This window comes from Cetorhinus maximus, chromosome 21 (assembly GCF_964194155.1).
Source record: "Cetorhinus maximus chromosome 21, sCetMax3.hap1.1, whole genome shotgun sequence".
In the NCBI taxonomy this organism is placed as follows: domain Eukaryota; kingdom Metazoa; phylum Chordata; class Chondrichthyes; order Lamniformes; family Cetorhinidae; genus Cetorhinus; species Cetorhinus maximus.
In genome coordinates, this window is record NC_135899.1 from 92,222,796 (window position 1) to 92,235,549 (window position 12,754).

The 12,754-nt window shown below is 46.9% G+C and overlaps 2 protein-coding genes across 8 annotated transcripts in view; one reads left to right on the top strand and one right to left on the bottom strand.

The window, feature by feature from the left end:
- The window catches only part of LOC144696132 (digestive cysteine proteinase 2-like), a 440,777-nt gene that overhangs the window by 51,887 nt on the left and 376,136 nt on the right, over positions 1-12,754 (top strand). The gene's annotated exons all lie outside the window — the stretch shown is intronic.
- The window catches only part of LOC144696131 (tyrosine-protein kinase Fyn-like), a 307,951-nt gene that overhangs the window by 35,226 nt on the left and 259,971 nt on the right, over positions 1-12,754 (bottom strand). For 3 of the 6 annotated variants that reach the window (XM_078567466.1, XM_078567467.1, XM_078567464.1), the window contains 2 exons: positions 11,287-11,451; positions 4,561-4,740 (listed from right to left, as the gene is read on the bottom strand). In XM_078567466.1, coding sequence (XP_078423592.1) covers positions 4,561-4,740; positions 11,287-11,451 — 345 coding nt within the window. Of the gene's footprint in view, positions 1-4,560; positions 4,741-9,520; positions 9,677-11,286; positions 11,452-12,754 lie in introns of all 6 variants that reach the window. The other 3 variants (XM_078567468.1, XM_078567465.1, XM_078567469.1) reach the window with 2 other exon arrangements.

Below are 12,754 nucleotides of genomic sequence, written 5' to 3' on the forward strand. Positions count from 1 at the left end.
AAGTTAAATCCAATGTCTGCCTGAGAAGTTACAAAATAAATTTCCAGAGTATTCAATATTCAAAGTGTTCTCGGGAGGTGCCTTGGGAGCTGCAATATTCCGCTCCCATTTGCGATGGGTGTGTTTGGCAGTGCGAGCAGGAAATAGCACGAGATGGCCCTAGTCACGTTTCCTGGCGATGTAAATCCAGGATGTGACTGTCCCCTCCCCCCCACCCCGTCAATGGCGGGCAGCATTTCCCGCCATCCAATGTCAGGTACTTAATTTAAATGCATATGCATTTCATTATTGTGCCTGCACACCGGAATCATCTCCCCCACGTCAAATTTAACTCCCACGTCAGTGTGACTTCAGAGCGGTGAGCTTCACGGCTGCCTTTAAAAGGCGTGCACCTGGTGAGCTGAACTTTGAGGGGAACTTGGAGGTGAGGGCACACAACCCTGGACTGGGACACCTGCCTTTATCTTGTGCAGGAACCAAGGTTTCACATCTGAGTGACACAAACACTGCTCATCAGAACAAGGAGCCATCGGCAGGGAGACATTCTTGGGAGTTTATTTATAATTGCGAACATTATGTATAAGTGATTAATACCCATGCCCAGGCTGTGCAACTACATCTTCTTAACCTTCCTAACCCTGCTGCTATGTCTTGGTTCTCTCCCCACATCCACAGTGGAGGTGGAGGCAGCCTGCTGACTGCTACACCCTGTCTGTAGTTACCTTGGTGGGCGTCCTCTGGAGGGCTGAGGCCTGGAGGGCCCTGGCCTGCTTTTGGGGTCCTGCTGTGTGGCAGTGACACCCTCCTCGACCTGGGATCACAGGAAGAGGGGAATTGGATGGGCCGGACACTCCGGAATCACCTGGGTGGATGGTCCTGGGCTGTGCACCTGCTGATCCTCCTCCCTATGGGTGCCCGAGGGCCCTTGGCTGACTCCTTGAGAGGAAGGGGCAGCTGGAATGAGTTCGAAATGCCCGTCCTCTTCCCCCCACCGCGTTGACACTGATGGATGCCTGCAAGTGCCTCAGCGATGGAGTGCAGCTTCTGTAGGAGTGCAGGACCAGTGTCCTGGACCAAGGTCTCCAGGACAGCTGCCAATCTACCAATATTGACCTCGGTGTGTTGGCTATAACACCGGTGCTATCACCTCAGACTGAAGGTGGATGGACTCCTCCATTGTGCCTTGCAATCTGAGGAGTGCAGTGGACATCCCTTCCTGATGTTCCCGAGTTTGCCTTTGCAGCTCCAGCAACTGAGGTATGACCGAGTCCAGAGGCTCCTCATTTGAACTGGACTCAGTGGATTCCTGGCCTCCAGCAGCCCTCCGAGTGCCGGCACCCTTGGATTTCCCTGTCTCCGCCTGCTGTGGATCAGACAGTGCGATGTGCTCACCAGATTGTGGTCCTGAGGCAACTCCTAGAACTAGGTCCTACCGAGGTGTGTGTCTCTGCGCTGGTGGAGAGTGTGGGTGGGGGGTGTGGGTGGGGGCTGTGGGTGGGGGGTGTGGGTGGAGAGTGTGGGTGTGGGGTGTGGGTGGAGGGTGTGGGTGTGGGGTGTGGGTGGAGGGTGTGGGTGGGGGCTGTGGGTGGGGGGTGTGGGTGGAGAGTGTGGGTGTGGGGTGTGGGTGGAGGGTGTGGGTGGGGGTTGTGGGTGGAGGGTGTGGGTGGAGGGTGTGGGTGGAGGATGTGGATGGAGGGTGTGGGTGGAGGGTGTGGGTGGGGGGTGTGGGTGGGGGGTGTGGGTGGGGGGTGTGGGTGGAGGGTGTGGGTGGGGGTTGTGGGTGGGGGATGCGGGTGGGGGGTGTGGGTGGGGGGTGTGGGTGGAGGGTGTGGGTGGAGGGTGTGAGTGGGGGGTGTGGGTGGAGCGTATGAGTGGGGGGTGTGGGTGGGGGTGTGCGGGTGGGGGGTGCAGGTGGGGGATGCGGGTGGGGGGTGTGGGTGGAGGGTGTGGGTGGGGGGGTGTGGGTGGGGGGTGTGGGTGGGGGGTGTGGGTGGAGGGTGTGGGTGGGGGGGTGTGGGTGGGGGATGCGGGTGGGGGGTGTGGGTGGGGGATGCGGGTGGAGGGTGTGGGTGGAGGGAGTGGGTGGAGGGTGTGGGTGGGGGGGTGTGGGTGGGGGGTGTGGGTGGAGGGTGTGGGTGGGGGATGCGGGTGGGGGGTGTGGGTGGGGGATGCGGGTGGGGGGTGTGGGTGGGGGGTGTGGGTGGGGGGTGTGGGTGGAGGGTGTGGGTGGGGGATGCGGGTGGGGGGTGTGGGTGGGGGGTGTGGGTGGGGGGTGTGGGTGGAGGGTGTGAGTGGGGGGTGGGGGGTGTGGGTGGGGGGTGTGGGTGGGGGGTGTGAGTGGGGGGTGTGGGTGGAGGGTGTGGGTGGGGGGTGTGGGTGGGGGAGGGGGGTATGGGTGGGGGCTGTGGGTGGGGGGTGTGGGTGGAGGGTGTGGGTGACGCTGTGACGGGACTTCAATGTCGGTGTCTGCGGATTCCTCTTCCAAGGTGTCCAGGGGGCTGGAGTCGATGATCTGCCTCGTGGTCGCCCTTGGCTGCTTCCCGATGTGCCTGTGATGGAAAAGAGATCATTAGTGTATGGCAGGGGACTGGGAAACAGGAGACATCTCTCACAGTGTGGTTCTCGGATGGATGTTACAGTGCAGGATCCTCACTTGGTTGAGCGTCGCCGACCTCACCGTCTGCGCAGGAACGGTCCACATCCTCGCCGGCCAACTGGATGGCTGTATTTTCAAAGGCGGTGAGGACCTTGATGTCAGGCATTCCTCCATCAGTCTGCGACCTCTCCCTGTTGTTATGGGTTAGCTTATCTTGCTTGGAGACAGATGGAGAGAGTGTAAGCAAGATGCCTGTCAGGCCAGATGAGAAGGATGCCTGGCATGTGTGGAGGGTGAGTGGTGCCAATGGCGGCATGAGGACACGATGGGCAGGGGAGATGAGGGTGTTTGTGAGAGTGTTTGTGTCCCTTGAGCTGGTAGTGAGCACGAACTCTGTGGAAGTGTGATGGGTTTGTGAGTGTGAGAGTAGAGACTGATGAGAAGAGTGACTTACCCTGGCGGAATGAAGGAGATCATTCATCCTCTTGCGGCACTGGGTGGCTGTTCACTTTTGGAGGACGTTGGCTCTGACCACCACTGCCACCGCCTCCCGTGCTGGGTTGGTGAGCTTGGTGACTGGTCTGCACCCAAAGTGGGGTTAGAGGAGTTCGCAGCAGGTGCCCCCAGAGAGGCGTCACTAAATCTGGGGGCTGCTGTATTCTTTGCTTTTGGGGCTACCTGTCACCTGGAGCAGCCCTGGGCTCTGTAGACATGAAGTCGGCTGTGCTCTGGTGCGCTTTACATATGGTGCCCGGAGCGAGGAAGTGCTGATGTCACAGCGGGGCGGGAAAATTCGAGTCCACCCGCCAGCGACCCAGCGTGTTTCCCGAGAATGCGTTATTAATGAGGCGAAACGCGTCTGGGAAGCGGACGATTCCGTGCACAAACCTGCCATTCAGGGAAAATTCCACCCGTGAACTCTGTAAAAAATCAGTGTTGTGCAAACAGCAGCAACATATTTCTTGGATTCCTGGTCATGATCATTTTTTACTGAGATTGAACATTGATCAAATAGAGTAGTGACTCAAGAATATATATGTTTCTGTGGTGAATAACATTCTGTCTCGATACAATTCAATGTAGAACATGCGATAGGGATACAACTTTGAGGGAAGCATTATCAATTACCAAAAAGTTCTATCTAATATAACTGAACAACGATAAATCTCAGTGAGTACAGTGATGTAACTATTGATACTGAGCTCATGTCTGTTATACAGTATCATTAAATTACATGTGATGTTTGCGAGAGAAATGACCCATTTATATGGCTGATGTAATTATATTAGACACTGGCCCAGGGAGCATTTTGTAGCCTGTCTGACTGCAACCTGGGGCCCTGGATAAACTTGGTGCTGGTGTGTCTTGGGTCTGTTACCTAATGTTAACCGAGATATCAGCAAGAAGGACAAAAGAGCCCTATCGGGAGGTCTGGCTGTCCCAGCGTTTTGAGAACAATAGAAGTATATTTTGTTTTCTTTGTAAAGCAACTTGCCACTTAGTAAACACCCATTTAACTTCACTCTGTGAAAAAACACATTGGAGAATTACTGAGAATAACACTTGAGCAAGACAATGTTCGGGATATCAGCCCATGAGATAATGGGGATGACCAAAATATACCAAACAGTTACCAGCTACTCCCTTCAGTCTTACTTATAGGAGTCAGTTCAGTAAATTGATAAGTTCTCATCGTGGAGTTCTCGTCCAGCCTAATGCCTCTGCTGTGGTGACTGGCCTTCTTCATATCAGGCATGCACGAAATATGACATATAATTCACATTGAAAGATACACAAGCCAGGCAGTGACAGATGTTAAGTGAGATGCTGACTTTATGTGCTCTCTGCTATAGATGCTGCTGGGGAAGACAGGGATCTCGAGGAGCGTTTCCTGCAAATGCCACATTTTAAATAGATGATGACATTAAAGATTAAAAACTCGGCAGTTAGAAAGGCCATTTTACCTTTAGTCATGAATTCTGTGACAATGTAGATGGGTTCCTCAGACACCACTGCGTACAGCTGGACCAATTTATCATGTCTGAGCCTCTTCATTATTTGGGCTTCCTCAAGAAATGCCTCGGGTGACATGGTGCCAGGTTTCAGAGTCTTCACTGCAACCTTCGTGGTGCCGTTCCATGTACCTAAAGCCAGCCAGTGGAAACAACAGCAATGAAAGCAAATTCTTCCACATGGAACTGCTGACGTTAGACACAATGTGAAATGATGGTGAGACATGAGAACATTAATGTGAAGGAATGATCTGTCATGCATTTACAATGAGAATGTGAAACTGGAAAAGCATTAACCCTCTCCTACTTAAAATATTCCTTATGTTGTCCAATCTTACTCAGCTGGATTTCGTTAATCTAGTTATTTAAAGCCCTGAATTGACACCATGGGATACTGTTTAAAACAAATGTGCTACTGTCTCCACTAAAATGATGGAGAGAGAGAGAGAGAGAGCAGAGTTTGGCAACATATGGCCCAGCCGGTTTTAACTCCTTGTAGGGTGGGTATCATTTGACTGTCCCTTAATGCTTGTCTTTGCTATATCTAGCCTTCGTTATTGTAATGCTCTCTGGACTGGCCTCCCATCTTCCACCCTACATAAAATCGGGCTCATCTAAAACTCTTGAGTCTGAATGCAATTTGCACCCAGGTCCAGTTCACCCATCACCCCTGTGCTCGCTGATCTACACTGGCTCTCAGTTAAGCTAAATTTTAAAATTCTCATCCTTGCTTTCAAATCCTTCCATTGATTTGTCCTCTCCCAGTCTCTGTCATCTCCTCCAGCCCCACAACCCTCCGAGATCTCTGCGCTCAACTAATTCTGGCCTTTTGAGTATCCCTGATTTTAAAGTCACTTCACCATTGGCAGCCATGCCTTCAGCTACCAAGGCCCTAAGCTCTGCCTCTACATCTCTGCCTCTCCTGACTCTCTCTCCTCCTTTAAGACACTCCTGAAAACCTACCTCTTTGGACAAGCTTTTGATCTTCTTCCCTAACGTGGTTTGATGACAAATTTTGATTTACAACACTTTTGTGAAGCGTCTTGGGATCTTTAACTACATTAATGGTGCTATATAAATGAAAGTTGTTGTTGTAAATGTTTAACTGCTAGTCACTCATGGCAAAACAGCAAGGCCTGGTGGGGGGGTTCAAATCAGAGGATTCTGAGCTTGCTCAACCTGAAAGACAATGGGTGTTTTAGGTCTTGGTATTAGTTTCTGTGATTACTTTACAGAAAACTATTTTGGGGGAATCAGAAAGCAGAATTAATCTCAACATGTCAAAGATTTTTTTTGAAGCTCATCTTCCTGAGAAATTGCAGTAGTAACTGTAAAATGCAAGCTGGAATAAATAGACTTTAGGGATTACATATAACAAAGTTAAAAGGAAGATGCTTCTACTATCAAGAGGTTTTTGTGGAGTTAGATTATAAATTGTGTCTTTTATAATTAACAATGTATCGCTTTCTTTTTGCTCAACCTGGAATGTTGAGGTTGTAGAGAATTAACACATTTTTAAAATTAATTCATGGGATGTGGGCTTCGCTGGCTGGGCCCAGCATTTATTGCCCATCCCTAGTTGCCCTTGAGAAGGCGGTGGTGAGCTGCCTTCTTGAACCGCTGCAGTCCATGTGGTGTAGGTACACCCACAGTGCTGTTAGGGAGGGAGCTCCAGGACTTTGATCCAGTGATAGTGAAGGAACAGCGATATATTTCCAAGTCAGGATGGTGAGTGATTTACAGGGGAACTTCCAGGTGGTGGTGTTCCCATCTATCTGCTGCCCTTATCCTTCTAGATGGTGGTGGTCGTGGGTTTGGAGGGTGCTGTCTAAGGAGGCTTGTTGAGTTCTTACAATGCACACGGCGTATACAAGTAAGGCAAATGAATTGAGGGTGTTGATTAACACATCAGAATATGATATTGCTGCTATCACAGAGACAAGATTGAAGGAAGGGCAGGACTGGCAGCTCAATATTCCAGGGTACAGAATCTTCAGGTGTGACAGCAGGGAATGGGGTGCGGCGGTGTAAAAGAGGAGGTGGCATTGCACTATTGATCAAGGAGTCAATTACTGCAGTAAGGAGGGATGGTATCTTAGAAGGTTCCTCAAATGAGGACTATGGGTAGAACTAAAAAACAAATAGGGGCAATCACTTTGCTGGGAGGGTACCATAGGCCTCCAAACAGTCGGCAGGAGATAGTGGAGCAGATATGTGGGCAAATCTCAGAGAAGTGTAAAACTAATGGGGTAATAATAGTAGGGGATTTCAACTTCCCCAATACTAACTGGGATAGACTTGGTGTGAAAGACTTAGAGGGTGCGGAATCCTTAAAGTGCATCCAGGAGAGCTTTTTGAACCAGTACATAGAAAGTCCTATAAGAGAAGGGGTGGTATTGGGCCTAATCTTAGGGAATGAAGCAAGGCAAGTGGTAGAAGAGTCAGTGGGGGAGCATTTGGGATAATGACCATAACTCTGTAGGTTATGGAAAAGGGCAAAGATGGACCGGAAATAACGGTCCTGAATTGGGGGAAGACTGATTTCAATATGATAAGACAGGACCTGGCCAAAATGAACTGGGAGCAGCTACTTGTAGGAAAGTCTACATTAGAGCAGTGGGAGTCACTCAAAAAGGAAATAGTGAGAGTTCAGGGCCAACATGTTCCCGTAAGGTGAAGGGTGGGACCAACAAGTCCAGGGAACCCTGGATGTCAAGGGATATAGAGGACAAAAACAAAAATACCAGGAAAAACTCAGCAGGTCTGACAGCATCTGCAGAGAGGAACACAGTTAACGTTTCGAGTCCAAATGACTCTTCAACAGAACTGTTGAAGTTCTGTTGAAGAGTCATACGGACTCAAAATGTTAACTGTGTTCCTCTCCGCAGATACTGTCAGACCTGCTGAGTTTTCCCAGGTATTTTTGTTTTTGTTTTGGATTTCCAGCATCCGCAGTTTTTTGCTTTTATCTAAGGGATATAGAGGATTGGATAAGGGAAAAATGGAGGCTTATGGCAGACACAGAGGGCTGAAAACAGCGGAAGCCCTAGAGGAGTGTAGAAAGGGTGGGGGGGGTGTACTTAAAAAAATAATTAGGAGAGTGAAGAGGGGGTATGAAAAAACACTGGCGGGTAAGATAAAGGAAAATCCCAAAGCATTTTATAAATATATTAAGGGCAAGAGAATAACCAGGGAAAGAGTAAGGCCCATTATGGACCAAAGTGGCAATGTGTGTGTGGAGCTGGAGGACGTAGGTGAGGTTTTGAATGATTACTTTTCATCTGTGTTCATTATGGAGAAGGACGACATAGGTGTAGAAATCAGGGAGGGGGACTGTGATATACTTGAACAAATTAGCAGGGGTCAGTGCTAGGACCCTTGCTTTCGTAGTGTACATTAATGATTTAGACATGAATATAGGAGGTATGGTCAGTAAGTTCGCAGATGACATGGAAATTGGTGGTGTCGTAAATAGTGAGGAGGAAAGCCTTAGATTACAGGATGATATAGATGGGCTGGTAAGGTGGGCAGAGCAGTGGCAAATGGAATTTAATCCTGAGAAATGGGAGGTGATCCATTTTGGGAGGACTAACATGGCAAGGGAATACACAATGAATGGTAGGACCCTAGGGAGTACAGAGGATCAGAGGGACTTTGGTGTACATATCCATAGATCCCTGAAGGCAATAGCACAGGTAGATAAGGTGGTTAAGAAGGCATATGGGACACTTGCCTTTATTAGCTGAGTCAGAGAATATAAGAGCAGGGAGGTTACGTTGGAGCTGTATAAAACGCTAGTTAGGCTACAGCTGGGGTACTGTCTGCTGTTCTGGTCGCCACACTATAGGAAGGATGTGATTGCACTGGAGAGGGTGCAGAGGAGATTCACCAGGATGTCGCCTGGACTGGAACGTTTCAGCTATGAAGAGAGACTAAATAGGCTAGGGTTGTTTTCCTTGGAGCAGAGAAGGCTGAGGGGGGACCTGATAGAGGTTTACAAAATTATGAGGGGCATAGATAGGGTAGGTAGGAAGAAACTTTTCCCCTTTGCAGAGGTGTCAATAACCAGGGGGCATAGATTTAAGGTAAGGGGCAGGAGGTTTAGAAGGGATTTGAGGAAAAAAACTTTTCATCCAGAGGGTGTTTGGAATCTGGAACACACTTCCTGAGGGGGTGGTAGAGGCAGGAACCCTCACAACATTTAGGAAGTATTTAGCTGAGCACTTGAAACGCTGCAGCATACAGGGCTACGGGCCAAGTGTTGGAAAATGGGATTAGAATAGATAGGTGCTTGATGTTTTATAAGCAATTTTAGGGGGAAATAAACCAAAATTATTCTTAACTTAAAAGCTCTAAAGGTTAAATATTTTAAGCTCAAACCTTTGCACCTAAATAAATGTCACAATCTGTTGGTTAAGATGAATCGTCTCAGAATATTTACAATACCACAGGCTCTTTGGTTATTAGCTTCAAGGAGTTGTTATACTGACCGTTCCTTGTGACTTTATAAACTAGTAATTTGATTAAATGGTTTGACTACTTTAAGTTGCTGTATTTTGGACTAAAATGTGGTTTCAAAACTCTGGTGTAAATGGAAGGTGCGCTAAGTCTAAGAAATGCTTAGGGAGGTAGATGATGAATGTATGTACATCTACACACAGTTACTTGATGTAGGAGAGGGTTAATCCAATGGTTTATTATAGAAAGGTCAACATTAATAAAATGATGGAAATAGCAGGCAAGGGATGTTTAACAGGTTAAGGTACAAGTATTACTGACGGCTTGGCAACAATATCTGTTTGTGACCTATAAATTGTATCACCGGCTGTTGCTTGGCTCCTGCTTTGTAACTTCTACCAGTTCTTGGATCTTTAATTAAAGGAAATAGCAGGAAAATAATTCTTCACCTTACCCATGTACACATCTCCGAAACACCCCTGACCAAGTTTTTTGTCCAACGTCATGGACTGCCGATTTATCTCCCATGCATCTTTACCCAATCCTAGAGTCTGTGGCGTCTCACCCGGACAAGCCTTGGCTAACACGTAGCACAAACCGTCAGTATGATCTGTGGGGAATGGATGCAATGGAGGTAGGATGTAAACATGTTCACATGCATTAGTGCCTACAGGACTTGCAACGATTGCAGCTGCCATTGGCATCTTTTGGCTAACAGATTATCCTCGGTTTACTCACTCCAGTGTAAGTGTGAGCCAGTTTGTAAGTGCTAATGGGTTTGAGACTAAAAAGAACCATCTGTGTATAAGGAAAAGTTCATCTTCAGGCTTCGTGTTAAAGAATGTACCAGGGTACTGGGTTAACTGTAAAGAGGCATGGCAATCAAATAAACAAAAAGCTTCTCAGCAATTTGAAATGCCATGAAAAATTCACCTTGAATATTATCAGTGCTTCAATTTGGAGTATTGATGTACCAGAGAAAGGTACCAGAGAAACAAGCTTCATCAGAAGGCCATGCCAATATATAGCTGTTCAGTAATGTCTACTGGTAATTTTGACCAACTTGCACTCATTCGCAATGCATCCAATGCACAAAATGAAAGAAGTGATTTTGAATTGACATTGAATAGGCCACAGTTGAAACATCCTATGAACTTCGGGAAATCATGTTATTGTGAGGATATTGAAACAAGGGAGAGAATACAGGGGGTAACCAGTAGAATGATAGCAAGTATGAGATCTTAGCCAAGAAAGAAGGCTAAAAAAAAACTTTTCATTGGAACAAAGAAAGTTAAAGTGGAAATCTAATAGAGGTTTATCAAATGAGGAAAGGTTTTCAGGGAATAAATAATGAAATCTGGTTTCAATTGAATGGCAGGTCCAAAGATTTTTTCCCCACAGAGTTTTTTTTATTCTTTCATGGGATGTGGGCATCACTGGCTTCTTAAACTGCTGCTCGTCACGTTTTTAGACTTTGTGCGGTTTGATACAACTGAGTGGTTTGCTAGGCCATTTCAGAGGGGCATTTAAGAGTTAACCACATTGCTGTGGGGTCTGGAGTCACTTGTCGACCAGACCGGGTAAGGACGGCAGATTTCCTTCCCTAAAGGGCATTAGCGAACCAGATGGGTTTTTACAACAATCGACAATGGTTTCATGGTCACCATTACTGAGACTAGCTTTTAATTCCAGATTTATTAATTGAATTCAAATTCCACCAGCTGCTGCGAGCATTAGCTTGGCCCCCTGGATTACTCGTCCAGTGACATTACTGCTATGCCACTTTCTCCCCAACATGGATGACCACAAATGGCTATCAAGTCAGAGAACAGCATATTTTAAGAAATGGAAGTTGGATAAATATTTGAAAAGGGAGAATATAAAAGGATGTGGCACATTGGGCAGGGAAATGGGTTTAGGAGGTAGTAAATCCAAACTAGGGTTGCATCACCACATATGATTGGCGGGAATTATCTCCTCCTCTGTTGTGATTTGTATGATTCTATTAAAGGCCAAATCGCCTGTATGACTCCAAATGCTCAAATTGATAGTTTGATCCAATTTCAGAGAATAATGTGTTATTTCCACAAGATAGCCAACGCTTCCATGTAAGTCACAGCTCTGTGCGATCCAATTACAAATGACCATGGAGTGGACCACATGTCACTGCATATTTGTTGCAAGTCCCAACTCTGCCTTGACGTGGAATACGGCTCCTACCCATCCACACTTCCCCAAACTGCCCATTGCCCAGTTTCTTGATCAGCTGCAAGGACTCCCGAGGTATTTCCCACATATCTTTGGTTTTGACCGAAAGGTCTGCCAGTTTCGGCATCCCTTTGTGACATGGCACCACCAAGCGACAGCAGAGGCCGGCAGCTCGTTCTGTGACCAGGACGTACCGGACGCGCAGGAGGAAAAAAGCAAGAAAAGCAGACAAGAGAGTTAATTGGGAGACACCAGTAACTGACACCAAACACATACATAATTACAGAAATGCACAATTACACAGCTTCACCAAAAGCAGAAATTATAATGCTGCCTTCTTTGTAAGGCTCTCGGATACACCAATCTCCCAAATTCTGATGTTTTAGCTGGAATTACTCTGTGATTTCTTGCTATTGTTGACATTGGGTTTAAAATCCCAAAAATACCAACTCAATTTAGAACAGCGACTACTAGGTTCCACAAAATGAATGAAGGGAAAGCGATGCCCGTCCAGTGCAAATATACAGGAGGTGCTATTAAAGGTGCAGATACTGAACGTTCAGTCCTTTCTTAATGTCTAGCCTTCACAGCAAGAATTACGAGGGCATGACTGAGGGTTTTATTGGTGGTTAACCGGTTGAAATTTATCACATTTTAGAACTCATAGGCTATAAAAGTAATTACATCTTGCAGAAAACTTGAATGAAATATATTTCCCTTCTAACATTCTCACCTTCCTGCCTCCTGTGTTTGCCTATCATCATTACACTTCTAAGGAATTCAAGGAGGTCATCCAGACAATGGCAAAATGCAGGCAGAGTCATTGTCTCCTTTCGCAAATTGTCTAAAGTCACATAAAACTATGGTCCATTTTGCTAACAGAATTCAGAAAAAAATTGAAGCTTTGAGTATAGCGATACCGGATCACGTCGTGTTAAGATATTTTAATAATTATGTTACATCTGTATTCATAAGACATTCTCTAACGTATGGGGACATCTTTCTTCAGTGGTCAGCTATTTGAACATAATTATTTTCATGGAAAAACTCAGCAGGTCTGGCATCATCGGCAGAGGAGAGCGCAGTGGACGTTTCGAGTCCTCATGGACTCAACTGTGCTCTCCTCCGCCGATGCTGCCAGACCTGCTGAGTTTTTCCAGGTATTTCTGTTTCTGTTTTTGTTTTGGATTTCCAGCATCCGCAGTTTTTTTGCTTTTATATAATTATTTTCATGTCAGGGTGGTACAGGGAGAGTGTTATTTCCATTGACTTAATCTACTTTTATGCGCTTGATATGAATTAATTTTTTTTATTCGTTCACGGGGTGTGGGCGTCGCTGGCTAGGCCAGCATTTATTACCCATCCCTAATTGCCCTGAGAAGGTGGTGGTGAGCTGCCTTCTTGTCCATGTGGTGTAGGTACACCCACAATGCTGTTAGAGCAGAATTTTACGGTCCTTTCCTGCTGATGTGAGTGGAGT